The sequence below is a fragment of the Myotis myotis genome, unplaced genomic scaffold (assembly GCF_014108235.1).
Source record: "Myotis myotis isolate mMyoMyo1 unplaced genomic scaffold, mMyoMyo1.p scaffold_m19_p_9, whole genome shotgun sequence".
NCBI lineage: Eukaryota > Metazoa > Chordata > Mammalia > Chiroptera > Vespertilionidae > Myotis > Myotis myotis.
This window is the reverse complement of record NW_023416401.1, coordinates 41,755,155-41,772,314: the sequence shown is the minus strand read 5'-3', so window position 1 is coordinate 41,772,314 and position 17,160 is coordinate 41,755,155. Positions and strand designations below refer to the sequence as shown.

The window sequence follows — 17,160 nt, the reverse complement described above, 5'->3', positions numbered from 1 at the left end:
ACTGTTGTTAAGGATTGACATAATGAAGATGCCAGTTCTCCCCAAGTTGATCTACAGATTTAATGCATTTCCAATAAAAATCCCAGCACGGTTTTGTTTAGACATCTACAAACTAATTCTGAAACCATAAGGAAATGCAGGAAAAAACACTACCAAAATAGCCATACAACTGTAAAAAAGAAGAATAAAGTTAGAGAAATTCCACCACTTAATTTTAAGATTTTCTGTGTCTATTGTCATCAAGCAGGTGGGGGATAGACATACAGATCCATGGAACACAGTAGGGTCCAGAAATAGAACCACACACATATGATCAGCCCATTTTTGACAAAGGCACAAAGTCAATTCAACATAGAAAGAATAGCCTTAGTCTTTTCAACAAATGGTATTGGAACACATGGACATCCATATTTTTAAAGATTGACCTCAACCCAAAGTCACACCTCATACAAAAATTAACTCAAAATAGAACATAGATCTCTATCTACAATGTAAAACTATAAAACTTTAGAAGAAAATAATAGGAGAAAATCTTCATGACCTGGGTGTAGGCATCAAGTTCTTAGACCTGACACCAAAAACACGACTCATAAAAGAAAAAAATTGGCACATTGGACTTGATCAAAATTTAAGCTGTTTTGCAAGACACTATTAAGAAGATGAATAGAAAAGCTACAGGACAAGATAAAATTTTTATAAATAACATATATGACAAATGACTTAAAACCAAAATATGGGAAGAACAATCAAAACTCTATGGTAAAAAACATAACCCAGTTAAAAAAATGCACAAAACACTTGAATAAACAATCAATGAAGATGGGCAGAAGGCAAATAAGCACATGGAAAGATGCTCTTCATTAGTCATTAGGAAGATGAAAGTCAAAATCATGAAGAAATGCTACTATACGCCTATTGGAAAGGCTAAGATACAAAATACTGACAAACAAAATCTAAAAGTTTGTAGAGGAAATGCCACCACCTATGTTCTCGTTTACTTGTTTAGACCTGGTTCTCGCGCCCCATAGAGGACTGTGTGAGCACCTGGGGTCATGGTCACAGCATGCATACGTGTGGCCCTGCTGTGTCACTTTTCTTTCCTCACACAAGGATATTTTCCCATTGATTTTAGAAAGAGAGTGGGGGAAGGGAGGAGAGAGAGAGAGAGAAAAAAACATTGATGTGAGAGAAACACATGGATTGGTTGCCTCCTGCATGTGCCCTGAACAGGGCCTGGGCTGGGGAGGAGCCTGCAACTGAGGTACGTGCCCTTGACTGGACTCGAACCGGGGACCCTTTGGTCTGCAGGCTGACACTTTACCCACTGAGCCAAACTGGCCAGGGCGACTCTTCGACTCTTCTTACTCAATAGTAAATTCCCATCAATATGGCTTTTCAAAAGGAGACATATGTACTACTATCTGTAATACTTTAAACAATAAAATAAAATTTTTTAAAAATAAGGCTTTTCATGATGATTAATGAAACAAGGACTCGTTGATGGTAGATAAATTAACATGACGCTGGAAAGTTTTAAACACCCTGGGAGGCAGGCCAGGGGGTAAAGGACAACCGTTTTATTTATTTTTAAGGCAAATTGCTTTTTCCATTAGCCTGTTTCATTGCACTGTTTTTGAAAAAATCCTTCCTTTTCCCTGCACTTGTGATAACGTCCTTCACCAGCAGGGGGAGCCCGCCCACTGGGTCTGGGTGGCTTGCTCCTCTCTCCACATATCAGGAAGGGATTTTAACTTCCTGATTTTCCAAGGTGCTGCCAAGTGGAGTTCTTCACTTGGAAGTAATGACAGGAGATTCGTTTCGCCTGGCACATCTGAGATCATTGATCATCGGATTGGCAGAGATTCGCTCCGTTGACTAGAGGGCTGCTTTATGGAAACAGGGCGAGGTATTTGCACAACCACCAGCGTTGGTTTTGGCCAGAGACAAATCGATGGAGTCATTTCCTCTGAGAAGAAAATGCCGGATCTTAAAAAAAAGAAATATCAATATTTGCTGTGCCTTTGGGTGTGTGTTGAGGGGAATAGTTCTAGCTCTTTCTGTTTCTTGTCTGAGAGTGGAATTTAAGCTGAATCCCCATCAGAATGTCAAGGAATGAGTTGCATGGCGTCACAGGGGTCTGGGCACGCCCCCTCTGTGCTCAGGGCTCAGGGTCTGGGCTCAGTCCCCTCACTGCCTCGGCGTCCACGTGCTGTCCTCTCTCCTGGGTGGGTGTATTTGGAAGGTGTAGACATGGAGCTGAGCTGCTGGCTGTGGGTCAGTCAGCAGGTGCCCAGTGTGTCCCATCAGCATCTAGCCCTGTGACAGGGACCTGAGCCTGGGGGCCACCTGCAGCTCACCCTACACTGTGATACGGTCACCAGGGCCATTTCAGAATCACACACTAGGAGGGGGTCTCTCTCTGTTAATCCGTCTCAAAGGGTCCCCATAGTAACATCCAGTGGCTGAAAAAGGTGAGTTTTCTTCCTGGCACTTCCTTCATCAGATTCTAGCAATGCGCATTTCTCCCCGTGTCCCCAAAGGACGCAGTGTCAGAAAGGAGTAAGCCCGGCCGGTGGGCTCAGTGGTTGAGCGTGGACCCATGAACCAAGAGGTCCCTGGTTTGATTCCTGGTCAGAGCACATGCCCAGTTTGTGGGCTCGACCCCCAGTAGGAGGCATGGAAGAGGCAGCCGATGGATGATGTTTCTCATTGAAGTTTCTATCTCTCTATCTCTCTCTCTAAAACCCAATAAAAACATTTTTTTAAAAAAGGAGTAAGAGGTGTTTCTACTCGCTTTCAAGCATGGGTGCGTGTGTTCCTGTGTCCCCTCCTGCCCCTATGTCGGGGGCGGGGTTGAGTGATGTGCTCACCAGGTGTCCTCACATTCCACCCAGGCCTCGGTCCATCCCGTTGTTCTGCCAGGCGGGTCTGGTGGGTTCCATGTGCGGTGACAGGCTGGGGCTCCTGACCTAACACTCAGGTGGGTGGACACACGGCAGAAGACAAAGCTAACGGAGAAGAATGGACTTTTTAAAAAATTGGGTTCATTTTGTTTATCTTTTTACAAAGTTTATGACTTTAGGTTAAGTTTGAAGGTCAGATGAGCTGGAAAGTGCTCTATGGTAGAGAAAGTGAGTATCTGTTGATGGAGTCGGTTAGACTCCTTGGTTAGAGCCTGGAGAACTGGGAAGTTGTGATGGTGCCCGTCCCTGGAAAACGAGTTCCCACTTGTTTCGTAAATACTGATAGTTCCGTACAACAAAGGCCGTCGAGGTCATGAGGCCAGCTTTTCCCATTTGGTTCTAATTTTAGAAGATGCATTTCTATGTCATTAAAACCAGGGGCCGGTCAGCTCCCACTTTGAATGGAAAGTACTCCTCGATACAAAAATATGACATCATCGACATCGTTCTATTTTGTTCACGTGATTAAAACCACCAGCCTCCAGCCAGCAAACACAGGTCTGACACTTGCTCCTTAGTCCACATGTGGGACGTGGTGGGTTTGCAGACGTCCACACAGTGGCACCAAGGACATTGATCCTTCCCTGAGGTGGTGTCACCAGTGGCCTGGGGAGTGAGGGAGGACAGGAATTTGCAATATGTTTCCCCCCAATTTTGCATCACTGTCAAGGCATGCAGACCCCAGCAGGGAAGCAGTGGTTGTTTAACCTGTTGGGAACCACAGACGGTAACGGTGTCGGCATTTTTCTGGACCACGGTGAGCGGCCGGCCCACCCAGAGGCAGACTCAGAATCAACGATATGATTTTTTCTTATGAAAGTGCTAATAAATCCCATATGTTTTCCACATTCTATTCTTTACGTCGAAGGACCATGAAATGCAGCTCTCGGTGAGACAAGTGGACTTTTGTGCCCTGTTCTCCTGCCGCACCCTTTTTTGGCCTCTGAAGTCCTTCAGTGGCTCGGAGTCTGGCTGAAGCGATGCCTCCCCTGAAGGAGCAGTGAGCTGATCAGCTTCCTCCTTCCTCCAGAGCGATGCCCACCTGGCTGCCCACCGTTTCCCGGGACAAGGCAGGTGGGAGGTGAACAGCTGCCCCTGTGCCTCTTTGAAGCCCCTGGCAGGTAAGGGTCGTGACATCTTCACGTCCCCACGCCCCTCGCCCAGGTGCAGGCCAGACGCAGGTGAAATACTCTCGCACAGAGCTGGGGGTTCGAAGGCCGCCAGTTTGGGAAAGAAGTGACACAGTCTGCAAGCTGAGCGAGGACGTCTCCCTTCCGAGTCGGTCGGACGGGCGCGGCACTGACCTCGAGGTTTCACCCCAGGACGCCCTGACATTCCACCGAGAAGGGGCCGGACGCCCAGGCTCGCCCACTCCTATTGTTTATCTGCACTTTTCCGAGGAAGCCCTTGCACCGTTTCTGGTCAAACAGCATCTGAGCTGCCTCAGGAGAGCTTGGATTTTTTTTTTTTTTTTTGGCAAGGTGGGCGTCTTGGGTTTTGCAATCTGGAGAATGCTTTCCCGTCAGAGTGATACTCGCAGTTTGCCTGTCCTCGTGGGAGGACAGTGCCCTTTGCAAGATTAGAAGTGTGCTTGCTGCTGGACGACTGACTCGAGTGAGTTTAATTAAAGCCGTGGGCCTTTCATGACTTCGGAGGAAGCTGTGCTGTATGAAAGCCTCGCGGGCGCTTCTCTGTTGCTGGGGCAATTCACAGGCGAGCCTCTGATTTAGATGGAAATGTTAGGTACCTGCTGGCTGTTCAGATAACATGTTTCTTCTCGGATGTTGGAAATGAGGAGGTGGGCGGGGTGCCACTTGCTGGTGGTGGCAGAGGGACCGTCCCTTTGCCCCGGGAGTAGAGGGACCGGTTTTTCAGGTGGAGAGTCTAGAGTGCTAGCACGTCGTCGTCGTGAGGCCTGGGCAGCAGGCAGCGACCTGCTGGGTGAGACCCATGAGGGCGAGGGCGGGGGGGGGGGTGGCATCTGCCATCCTCTCTGACACTTCAACTGAATGGAGGATGTGAGGCTCCCACCTGCTGGTGAGGACGGCCTCACCCCACACCAGACCTCTTGGCACAGTGACTGAGAGGGAGGGCCTCACCTGGGCACAGAGAGCCAGGGAGGCAGGGAGGCAGGTGTCGCAGCCCGGCTTCCGCACATGAGGGAGGCCCTTGTGGTGCCTGCACATGTCTGACCTGGGATTTGATCCTAAGGGAGAGGTGCTTCCGGAGCTGGTGTCCAAGTCTCACCTCCTGGCAGGTGGAGGGGACAGAGGCGAAGGGGATGGAGGCAAAGGCATGGACGGGGAGAGGCCAGAGCTACTCACAGTTGGTGAGAAAGTCATAGAAATTGTTGTGCCTTTTTCCTTAGGTGGCTCTGCCGTCTCCACCATCTGGGATTTGCAGCCTGTTGCATGGCTGGCTGGCCAGGAGGCTCTTACAGTCACATTGCCAGAGGGGGTCTCCATCTAGGGCTACGTGACTCCCAGCAGGTGTCGGAGGGGTGCTCGGGCCACCTGTGATGGTCCCACTGCAGGCGGAGGCGCAGGGCTGTGCGGATGAGGGCACTGGGGTGAAAAGGGTCCACTGTTCGCCATGGAGGGGCCGCCCGTCGTAGGTTTTCCTTCTCCTTTCTCCCGTGGGTGTCTTGCTTTCCCAGCGTGCTTTTGACTCCTCAAATGTCATTTTCTTCCTTCACTTGAGTGCCTCCTCCCACCCCCACAGTCACATCACAGCCCTGGGAGCCCGGCTCAGAGCCTGGGCATGATGCGGCCTCCTGCACCCAAGCTGCTTCGTTCTGTGGCGTCTCCTCTCCGACTTCGAGGCAGGTGGGCCCTTCTTACCCTTCCTGCGGGATCTGCAGACACAGAGGCCAGGAGGAAGGCTCTGCAGGGTCAGGGGACACACATCATCTTGTCACTGCCTCTGTCACCTTCCGGGTTCAGAACCGTAGGGGAGGGGCCTTATTGGCTGTGAGCAGCTGTGTGGACACTGGCAGCTCCTGGCTTGGCCGGAGACTTTGTCTCCTCCGAGAGCCGATTTCAAGAGCCTTTGTCCTATGACCTTGGACAAGGTATTTTAGAACCACTTGCTGCAACTGGCCCTTGCACTCCTTTCCCGGTGGCTGGTGCCATTAAATCTGCTCCCCAGTAAACATGACCGTTTTCTGGGAACAGGGAAGAGCCCCATGGCGCGGGGTCGGGGGTGGGGGAGACGGCGAGGGAACAGCCAAGACCAAGACCGGCAGGAGCGCTTCTTCGGAGGGGAGGTCCTGGGCGCCTGGGAGAAGGGCGGCCGAGAGCTGCTCCTGCACCAGGTGCCTGCGGCTCTGGGCCAGGCCACCTGCCTCTCCATCCCACGTGGGGCCGAGACGCCGCTGCAAGTGGGTCCCCGAGAGCGTGCTGTTATAACAAGGTCCCTGAAGGTCTTCACCACGAGCAACAATCTGGGAGCCATTGCCTGCCTCACATCTTTGCCTTTGATTTCAAGTCACTTCTGTCTCCGGCTCCCTTGCTCTTAACAGACACACAAATGCTACGCACACCCCACCACCCACTTCTCCCTCCTGCGTCTGTCCTGGGCAGGGAGTGTGCGGGCCAGTGGGCCCAGGCCTGTTTGACAGACGGGCTCTCCCTCGGTGGAGCTGAGGACATAGCTGGCTCATTCTGCACAGGCGTGTGCAGAGCCGGTCGGGATGAAGACGGGAGGACAGGGCACTGGTCTTCCTCGACCAGATAATTGTTCAAAAGAGAAAAGTGAAACATTCGGATGAAAGGTCCTTACTATCACCGCCATACCCTGGCCGCTCACCCTCCCCATTCTGCAGTTTCTGGGGACGTCTCCGTCTCCCCGTGGGGGCTCAGCCCTCTGAAGACAGAATGGGGCAGGGGTGTCCTGGTGGTTTGGGTGAAGGGAGCAGGTTGGCCCCTGGCCTGGGCTCTGTGACACCTCTGCTCTCCCCTCACGCAGGTCACCGCAGGACGAAAGTGTGCCTCCACCCAGCACGGCCCTCCCAGCACGGCCCCGCCCAGGAGACATGTCATCCCCTCCTCCCCCCCCCCCCCCCCCCCCCCGGCTTCACCTGGACCAGTCCCGACTGCCCCAGGCGGGGCAGTGAGCTCATGAGCTTCCTGGGGACAAGGGTGTTTGCTCTCACAAAGGAGCCACCGAGAGCTCTTCGAAAAGCAAGCACAGTCCCAGTTGGAACACGGCTCAGGAGGCACGCGGACTAGGAGCGGCATCCCGTCCAACCCTCGAAGCTCTCGGGGAGGGAGAGTCACGCCCACCGTGCCTTAATGGACAGGTCCTTGTCAGGGAGCCAGCAGCCACAGGCACCGCTGAGGCGCCAGGTGACAGGGCCCCACGCTGCCGGCAGGGGCACTGGGCCAGATGCCCACCTGCTGCCAGCCCTGGGCTCCTCGCTGCCCCAGAGACCCCGCCAGGGCCATCCACCCTCGGGTGCCGGGCCCCTGCCTGTCTCTCCCAGACCCTCCTCCCCCCACAAGGGCACAGCCTTTAACACGTTGGAGCAGGAGGGTCCTCAGCCACTGTCTCCCCGGCTTGGGCTGGTCAATCACGTCAGGGCCATGCCCCCTATTCCTGTCCTGAGCACGTGTTTCCACCTTCTCTATTTCCCAGGTGCCCACGCAGGGCCTGCTGCCTCCTGGAAGTGTCATTGCAACAGGACCTGGTGTGCTGGCCGCCCACCTGCGTGAGTGGCAGTCTGACTCGGGGTTGACGTGGGGCCTCCGCTGAGTCCCCGTCCCCTTCCCTCCCTGCCGTCCACACGTCACTAGAGCTCTGAGGAGTGGCCGCCTCCACTCAGGAGCTGGAGGACCGATGACCACCATGTCCCCCAGCCCCGGGAGCTCAGCTGAGCTCAGGGGAGCACAGCGCCCATGACCATGTCCCCAGGGCACCGACCCCACAGGAGCTTAAGTTCACTGGTATTTGTGAGCTCAGTATCTGCTGGGCACTGGTTTATCACCGAGCTGCGAACACAGGCAGGTCAGCACCACGGTCACAGGGTCACAGGTCACCTCGCCAGCCCAGTGCTGCGTCTGCCCTGGGCCCCGTGGAAGTGCCCTCAGTCAGCTCATTCCAGGGCTTGTCTGCTGCCCTGCCCCTCGGGGCCCAGGGCGGCTTCTCCCCTGCCCCCAGGACTCCTCTCTGTCTTCACACATTGTCCTTTGCTGGTTTTCCCCAGGGGCTTTGCAGGCCCTGTGTGAGACCTGCGGAGCCCCCTGGACAGGAGCGTGCCCTGGACAGCGCCCACGGCACTTGCACTGACAGACCACGATGGGGATGTGGCCTGTGGCGTGGCGTGCGGAAGAGCTGGTGGCCGGCGCGTCTTACCTTGTACATGTTGCACAGCCCGGGCTGGCTGCGGGCATGAGGGGGCAAAGGGCTCCGGCCCTGCTTGAGCCAGGGTACCTGCCAGGGGACACAGAGTGGCCGGTTGAGTCCACAGGCAGCGCTGGTGGAGCCCCCAGTCCTCCGCAGCGTCCCTCCTGACCGGGGGAGGCCAGACCCCAGGTGTGAGGAGGGGTAGGCAGGTGGGCGTTAGAGGACCAGAGGCGCGGAGAGGTGAGGGATGAAGATGAAGGGACCCAGGGAAGGAGAAGACAGAGCTCCAGCCCCGCGAACACTGGGCCGATGGACGATGGAAGGAAAGGGACAAGAGAACAGACTCAGAGAAGAAGTCTTTCCTTTAGTGTCTATTCTGAGGCCCTGTATCTCCTTGGGTGACCAAGTTTTCTCAAACTGTAGCTGGCATCGGACATGCAAGGGTTCTAGGAAACAGTAAAGAAAGCAGCTCCCTGTCTGATGCAAAGCCCTGAAAGGGCCTTTTGAAGTCTCAAATGCAATAAATGCCACATCCGTTTATTCGCAGAGTGTAACTCTCTTTCATAGCAGGTGTGTCAGCCTTTGCATTGGACCCACCGGTGGAACCCACGCCTGCTGTGTGTGTGTGGGGGGGGGGGCGGGGTACGGGGGGGTGTAATGGCGGCCGTCACTGTAGGGCCCTCAGTATAAGGGCATCATTTTAGGAGCGACAGGTGCGCAGACTCGCTGCAGGCAACCACGCGCGTGACGGGCTCTCACATTCTTCCTTGTTGGTGGTGACGTTTAGGAGACTAATATGAATAGGACTTAATAGTCCTTGACATGAGCAATGAGTTCACCTTAACTCAACTGTCCTAAGTCCTCCTGCAGCGCGTTTGCCGCTCTTTCATCGGCTAGGAGACAGTCCCGGCAGCTTTGAGTGATGTGGCTGAGAGGACATTACAGAAGCAAAGCAAACAGCCTGGAGAAGTCCCTCTTTTTAACTGTCCACAGCCAATGGGAGAGAGAGAGGGGGGAGGAGAGGGAGAGAGAGAGAGAGAGAAAAAGAGAGAGAGAGAGAGAGAGAGAGAGAGAAAAAGAGAGAGAGAGAGAGAGAGAGAGAGAGAGAGAGAGAGAGAGAGAAGAGGGAAAGCCTGGCAGATAAAATCAATGCCAAAGGTTTCAAGGGAAGTCATGAATTGGCTACGAGAAAATGGGTTTTTAGTAAACAGGTTCACTTCTGGTTTTCGTGGAGGTAAACAGTAGCTACGGCACAGAAACGCGTTACTGCATCCCAGAAATGTTGCTGCACCGCGAGCACCCTCGGGAGTCCAGAGGCGAGTCCGCGGTGGGCGTGAGCTTGGCCACGCAGCTACCTCCTCCCCACCCGCACTCGTGACTCTGTGCAAGAGGCCATTTCTCTGGCAGCAGGAAGCACCTGGAGCTTTAGTTCCCGGCGCTGGGAACTTGCATGAGTGAGACGATTGTCTGTTTTAGGGCATGTGCCACTGGACAAGCCTGTGGCGGTCTCTGCCGTGACGAGGCCTGGCTGCCTCCACAGGGAGCAGTGAGCCTCCACAAGCAGGGACAGGCAGGTCAGCACCAGGACCTGGTCCCGCCGTGGTCACTGGGCAGGGAAGGTTTTAACGGATTGCTCCCTGACCTGAGACAATGCCCTTCCTCACGCGGAGCAGCCGCTCTGAGGCGTCTGGCTCGGCATCCTCGCCGTCACATGTGGATGTCTGGGCGCTGGCCTCGCAGGAGGGAAGGAGGGCCCGGCCGGGACGGGCTACGGCCCTGAGGTTGCCGGCCCTGGGGACTGGCTGGCACACAGACACGCCGCCTTAGCCCGGCCCATCCCAGCGGGGCCAGGGGAGGACAGCTGTCCGTCTGTCTGTGCAGTGAGAGGTGTCGGCCTGCTCGGAAACGCAGAACGTCCTCCTGGGAGGAGTGGGAACAGGAGCCAGGCCCCGACAAGATGGAGACGAGGGCGGGACAACCTCGTGCAGAGACCTGCTTGTCTGACCTGTGTTCATGGGGATCAGAAGGGCTCATTGTTTTTGCCTTTTTTTTTTTTTTTTTTTTACTATTTTCTGAGAATTGGGATGCTTTCAGAGCATTTAGTGAGACACCGTGGGAACCTCTAAGATAACCTCACTAGAGACGTTGATGAGAGACTCCCACAGTTCCTGAACGCTCCCTCAGCTCCTCTGTGATTTCCCCGTGGACCCCGTGGCTGGTTTTCCCTGATGTGACAGACCCTGCCGAGGTCGGGCTCGACTCTCCATCAGCCCGTCAGAGCTGCCCTTTACCCAGAGGAAAGTGGAAGGGGCTGTGCAGGACGTGTGTACCGAGGACGGAAGACCAGTAGAAGTTTGTCACATCTTCGCGTTCACGTCTAGTTTGCCAGGGGCCCCACGCTCATCCTTAACCTCTGAGACTCTCAGCCGTCCTTCGGAAGAGCCAGCCCCTGTCCCCGGGTTCCTGAGTGTTCCCCTGCCACCGAGTGCACCCCAGCCCCCCTCCCCCACGCTCACGCAGCAAATGCTGTTGTGTACGGTGTGGCAGACACACAGGACCCGCGTCTATGTGGCGCCACTTCCCTATGTGCGCAGGGCGGCACTCTGAGGGCGACACGGAAACCTCACCCAGAACCCAGCAGCCCTGACAGCAGGACCAGACGCCGACTGTCCGTGGAGACAAAGGAGTCAGACGTCTTTGATGAAGGCGGACCAGTGAGGAGCTGTGACCTCAGGTGCAGAGGCAGGTGCTGGGCCCGGACTCACCTGTCGGCAGCTGGATCAGGAGCCACGGAAACCATGTGCTTAGTAAGGGAGGGACACACCAAAGAGGACAACTTAAAAAATTCACATGCAGTTAGTACACCATCCTCTGTGGAAATGTTTAATAAATGCACAAAAACAAAGAAGATAACAAGCAAAATGTCATCACAAAATCAAATGGGAATATAATCACTGGGAGGCAATCACCACTCAAGGCGCCACAGTATTTACAGACGTGTCACTGGTAGGACGCAGCACGATCTCCGCACACAAGGGGATGTCAGGTCTGATTGAACTGTGGCCTATGGCAGTACAGAGGACAACTGAGGGTGTGGGGGCGGCAGAGGACACAGTCAGGAGCTGGTGGCCAAGCCCGGGACACCTTTGATCAATAACTGATCAGGAAATGACACTTCAAAACGAATCCCTGGAGGAAACCTCCAAACGTTTGTATTGGGGTGCAGAAGCAAATGCACCCACCGCCACATTATGCTTTCTTCTAGAAAGATCTTTTGGCAAACGGATGCACTGAGTGGCAGGGTCATTGCCATGGAGACTCACACGGAGATTTCGTGTGGTTCCAGGTGCATCGTTGCACTCCTGTGAGCAAACACACTGCGCAGAAGGGAGTGAGTGCAGGGCCCCTGGCAGAGACCCTGGGCCGGATGCCCACGCAGGGTGATGGCACCACTGAGCCACGTCCCACTGTGTCCTTCGTGCCTTCTCCCAGGGTGACACTCCCCACAGGGTTACAGAGTATACCGCCACAATTAGGGTATCATGTTAACAATGAAGAATTAAGTTACTGTAGAACTGAAATGTGGCCAAATGAAATTAAAATGCAGTGGCAAAAAAATCAGGAAACAGAACCCTGTGGTTAATAGACAAGATTGATTTGACCCCATAGCATTCAATGACAATGCTTCACACGACCCACATTCGAGGTACAGAAGTAATACTGAATAACGGAACACTTACACATGCTGCTGTGAAGGTAGAATGAGTAGAATAAAATAGGTAAAATCATCAGGACAGAAGCTAGCTTGGGAGCCTGTTTAGAAGTGTGCCGAGATGGAGAAATAGATCAGTGTTCCCGCAGCATCCCACCGGAAGCTGTCCAGGGTTACCTGTGACCAGCTGGTTATTCGTAAACCTTCCTACTTAGTCCCCCTAAAGAGGGACACACTGAGTTTCCACAGCTGGGTTTCTGGGCTTTGGTCAGTGAGGCCTGAGCAGCCGCGGCCCAGCCTGGCCCAGGAGTGATGCTGGCGGTACAGGCTCCACAGAGCAGGAGGGGGAGGATGCGGCCTCGGAGAGCCACCCTTTCCAAACCCACCAGCTCACTCTGATCTTGTCCTCAATGCCCAGCACGCCTCACAGGCACCGCATCCCGGGGGCTGGGAACCTGGTGCTGAGCCAACAACAGCCCTCTCTTCCCTCTTCCAACAAAGGAGCGTGTTCTCCGTCAATGCACTTTTCACGGTGGCTCCCAAAGATTCTGCCTCCTCAAGGAATTTATAATGTCCTTTCCTTGAATGTCAAGTCCCTGCCACACAGAGAGTAGGTGTGGGGTGCATTCCCAGGACTGGGGGCAGCCCCGGCCAGGGCTGGGGGGGCGGTGTGCCCAGGGCAGCATGTCCCCTGTCTCTGTCCAGGCATCGCTCTGAGCCGTCCTGCACAATTCCACCAGCAAACCTACTCTAGACAGGCGAGCCGAATAGCTACTTTCCCCAGACACATGCCCGGCAGAGCAGGCGGCCACCAGGCCTGCAGACACCCATCGGCATCCTGTGAACCTCAAGTGCTTATCTTAGAAATGGTGACATGGGCTCTGTGGATGATAGCCAGGCCTTGGGATTCCCTTATGTTCAAGCTTCAATCCAAAGGACCCTTCTGGCACATAAAGTGAGGGCTCTCCTGAGTTATAGACAGAGCAAAGAAGAAACAAAGCCAGAACGGAGCTCCCTAGCCGCTCACCCCACTCGAGCCCACACACTTCTGGGGCTGCTGGGGCTGCAGTGTATTAAGCTCACCTCTCCAGTGTTTAAAAGCAAATGAAGACTGACAATCAGCAGGTGAGCTGAACAAGCATTGCCAGGAGTTCTCACTCATGCTCTCCGCAAAGACCCTGCACAGGAGGCATCTACCCCGTGTCTGTCATCAGCAACCACGAGGTTCTGCGGCAAACTGATCAATGCCTTAGGCATCAAAGGGAAAAAGGCTGGTCATTTTAAAGCCTTTATTCCTCAGTCAGCAGTGAACACTATGGGCACGTCCAAAAGCCTAAAGCAACTACTTAAACATTGTTTTCATTTTTAAAAGTCCTGTGTGGTGAATGTTCTCATTTTTCCGAATCCTTGGTAATCTGGCAATGCTATTTGCACAGCCGGTGCCCACTTCTGAAACTAAAATCTTTTCTTTGAAAATATTGAAGCACATAAGAGATTTAAAGCCACAAAAGTTGTAATTCTACCTGAAGGGGGAAAAACGTGTATGTGCTTATATATCCCTTTTGTGATAAAGTCACAATGATGGAGATAAATGCATTCACAATTTTATTTTAACTGAAACCATGACCCTGGTATGAAGCTTGTTTTATAATATATGCTCTCCGGCTATTGAATCTTTTCTGCACAGTTTAAGTAGGTTTTTCCTGCCCCTTGGAGGAGCTTAAGGTTTCAGAATCGGCGATGCTGCATGCACGTGGGTTGCCTAGCCTGACAGCGAGCCTTCCGTGGGCAGCCAGGGCTGGTGTGCTCGGAAAAGCAGCTCAGATTGAAGTTAGCATGAGAAGTGGGTCAGATGACTGACGCTGCAGGGGAGGGAAGACGGCCCAAAGTCAAGGCACATGGCTACAGACAGGCACTGGAGGAACGGACCAGAGATGAAGGCCATGAGCCTTTAGGTATACCAAGTGTTATTCACCTAAAGCCATGGCAAGCGAAGATGCGACCCGTGCCTGGAACCCCAAGCACTGTCACATTGTACAATGGACACCTGTCATCTCCAACAAGTTCATGATCGCCAATCATTTCAGCACTGTGGTCAGAGGAGACGAAAGCACGTTTTAGAAACTCCTTAACTCCAAGTAGCCCAGGGTTTTTGGGATGCTGTTCCCAGGCTGAGGGCCCTCTGCTCCACACTCAAAGCCTCTCACACTCTCCAAGGCCCTGCTGAACACGCACAGTCCCAGTTGGAAGACAAGCTGCATTTTATGGGGTGAGTGCATCCAATAAGCCGGGGGTTTTTCTGCAAACCTTTCTCCTTTCCCAATTACCCAGCCACCCAACACTCCAACAAGTCACGTGACATGCCACATGTGCGCTCTCAGAATGCCACTTGGGGATTCATGACACTCTCACCACCGAGCACCTATTCACCACCAATTCCGACACACTGCCGGAAACTGGCCCCCAGGAGGGACGTTTTGCCTTGGGATACATTTTAATCTGCAGAACATTTAAATAATGAAACTTCATAGACTCTATATTCAAATGAATGGAATCACAAAATAGTACAGTTTTGATTCATAGATACATGCGCTTATCCCTCCACCCTCTTCCACTAAACAACTCAGACGAGGGAGAAGGCTTGCTCAAGGCAGATTTAAGTATCAAGCTTGCTCCAAAGACCTCAATCACATTATTGTTGCAAAGCAACACCACGCGAGCAGCACTCAGTCCAAGAAAAAATGAGCATGACCCACTGGTGAAGCCCACAGCATGGGCAGCAGAAGCAAAATCAGCCACAAAGCCTGAGGGTAAGACACAGGAGACCTGTGGGCATGGGGCAGTGCCGCGTCCACCCCGCCCCAGGGACGCAGACCTCAGTAGGACCTTGCGTCCCCCAGCCACATCCTGAGGGCAATCCCTTGTGAGAGGAAGAGGAAGAGGGTGAGTTAAGTGGAAATCATAGGAGCAGCAGCCCTGGCCCCTCCCATGAGCCGGAAAGCATTTCCAGAAAGGACGACACCTTACACAGCCAAGAGCATCGCCTCTGTGGCTCAGGATGCCGCGGACTCCCTCCTTTCCATTTACACTAAAGGCTCCTCACTCCTCAGAGCTCACCTTGCCCGAGCCCCGCTTGGGCACACCCCTGTCACCTCCAAAGAAGCGCCCCAGGGAGTCGAAGAAGCCCGTGTCTCTGTGCTTCGGGAGGAAGGCGTGCTTGGCGTGGTCCATGGTGCTGGCGGAGGCCAGGTACTTGGATCCGTGCCTCTGGGAGGGTCTTTTCTGTGACGCCATCGCATCCAGGCCCTCGGGAGCGGCTGCACTGTCCTCTTGGATGGTCTGGAGCTCGTCTGACTCTGAGGGCCTGTCTTTGAAGGTGTTGTCCTCCCTCCCCGGGGCATCTCGGGAGAAGAGGCGGACCAAGTGGGGGCGGCCGCCAGGGTCAGCTGGGTTGGCATCCGGCCAGGCATTCTTTGGGTCCGCTGTGCGCTTGGAGTCTGTCACCGCTGTGTCCCGAGAGCAGGGCCCATTGTTCTGGCCCACATCTGCCTCTCCTGCAAACAACAGTGAGATGTGAATGAGGGCCGTGCAGAGCCGCGGGACAATGCCGCTTTCTTCCCCGATGCTCCGTGGGTCTCCTACAAAACCCACAGAGAGCCCTCGGCCATGGAGCTATGGCAGCCAATCTGCCTGGGCACCAGCCTGGGCCGGGCAGCCTGGCTGCAGTTCTGTGCCCCAGGGGCCCGGGAACAGCCTGCCACTCCAGATTTGGGGCCCTACCTGAGGTGCAGGGGGCTTCCTGGCGGAGCGGCCGAGCACAGAGCAATCCTGTCAAAGGTTCTCTTGGGAGCTGCCCCTGCTCCATTTTGAGAACCTAGGATGGTGGGCACCTCTGTGGGACATATACGCTCGGAAAGCCCCTGGGGCGTAAGCGAACATGCTGGGAGCATTTATTTGACAACAGGTGTTTTCAGTGTTCTTGGTGAAAAGGGAGCTTCCCACCCCTTTCTGCAATTCCCCCCTCAGAGAAACGGGCATAGACTTCCTGCCCAGAATCCACTGGACGCCCCACGTGAAATGCTCAGTCAGGACATTGTGTTCCGGCTTCTCCACTGGGAGCAGCAACAGTGCAAACGTCCGCAGGGAAATGGGGCATTTCACGCTGTGTCTCAGTTCATTGCTTTTTACAAAAAAATACAGTGTTTCTCCCCAAAATGACAATACAGACGTTTTGCTCTCAAGTTATAAGTTAGGTTTAAATGAACGAATATGAGTTTCTTGTGAGCTTTATTACTCATCTACAGAGATGTGGTTTACTCACACTTTCCTGTAATACCACCCATTCACCTGACTGTCCGACAATCTGTTCACTGACATTACCCAACACATCTGTCCAGCCATTCATCTGGTTAGCCACCCACCTATCCATCCACCCATCCACTCCCCACCCACTCATCCACCCCCATCCATCCAGTCATCCCCCCATTCATCCACAAATCTATTCCCCATCCACCCATCCACCCCCAACTCATCTACCCACCAATCACTCCCTACCCATCCATCCACCCATCCACCTACCCACCCATCCACACACCCATCCACTCCCCATCTATCCACCCACCCACCCATTTATCCACCCACCTATCCAACCATCTACCCACCCATCCACTCACCCATCAATCCATCCATCCATCCATTCACCCACCCACTCATCCATCCAACTACCCACTCATCCTCCCATCCACATTCACCTAATAAGTGCAATGTCCTGTGCCAGATGTTTGGGTTATAGTGATGAACAAGAGGAGTCCTTGTCTCATAAACATAGATAACAATGTATGTATGGGTTGAATAATATCCCTCCAAACAGTATGTCCACATCCTAACCCCTGGTGCTCATGAATGTGACCTTATTTGGAAATAGGGCCTTTTGTAGGCATCATCAAGTTTCTCTGAGGTCAGATTGGAGGAGGGTGGGCCTGGCCCGAGGACCGGTGTCCTTCTAAGAAGAGGGGATTTGGATACAGGCACATGGGGAAGAGGCTGCTGGACGACACAAGCAGGGACTGAGCTGACGTATCTACAAGACAAGATGCCAAGACTTGCCAGGAGCACCGGAAGGCAGGAGACAACCGTCCCCTG

General features: G+C 53.8%; 1 protein-coding gene across 8 annotated transcripts in view; it reads right to left on the bottom strand.

Moving 5' to 3' along the window:
- LOC118662846 (myelin basic protein) overlaps positions 1–17,160 on the bottom strand; it is a 76,853-nt gene that overhangs the window by 15,572 nt on the left and 44,121 nt on the right. For 5 of the 8 annotated variants that reach the window (XM_036321789.1, XM_036321790.1, XM_036321788.1 and 2 more), the window contains 2 exons: positions 15,136–15,572; positions 8,316–8,393 (listed from right to left, as the gene is read on the bottom strand). In XM_036321789.1, the coding sequence (XP_036177682.1) occupies positions 8,316–8,393; positions 15,136–15,572 (515 nt within the window). The remainder of the gene's footprint in view (positions 1–8,315; positions 8,394–15,135; positions 15,573–17,160) is intronic. The other 3 variants (XM_036321793.1, XM_036321795.1, XM_036321794.1) reach the window with 1 other exon arrangement.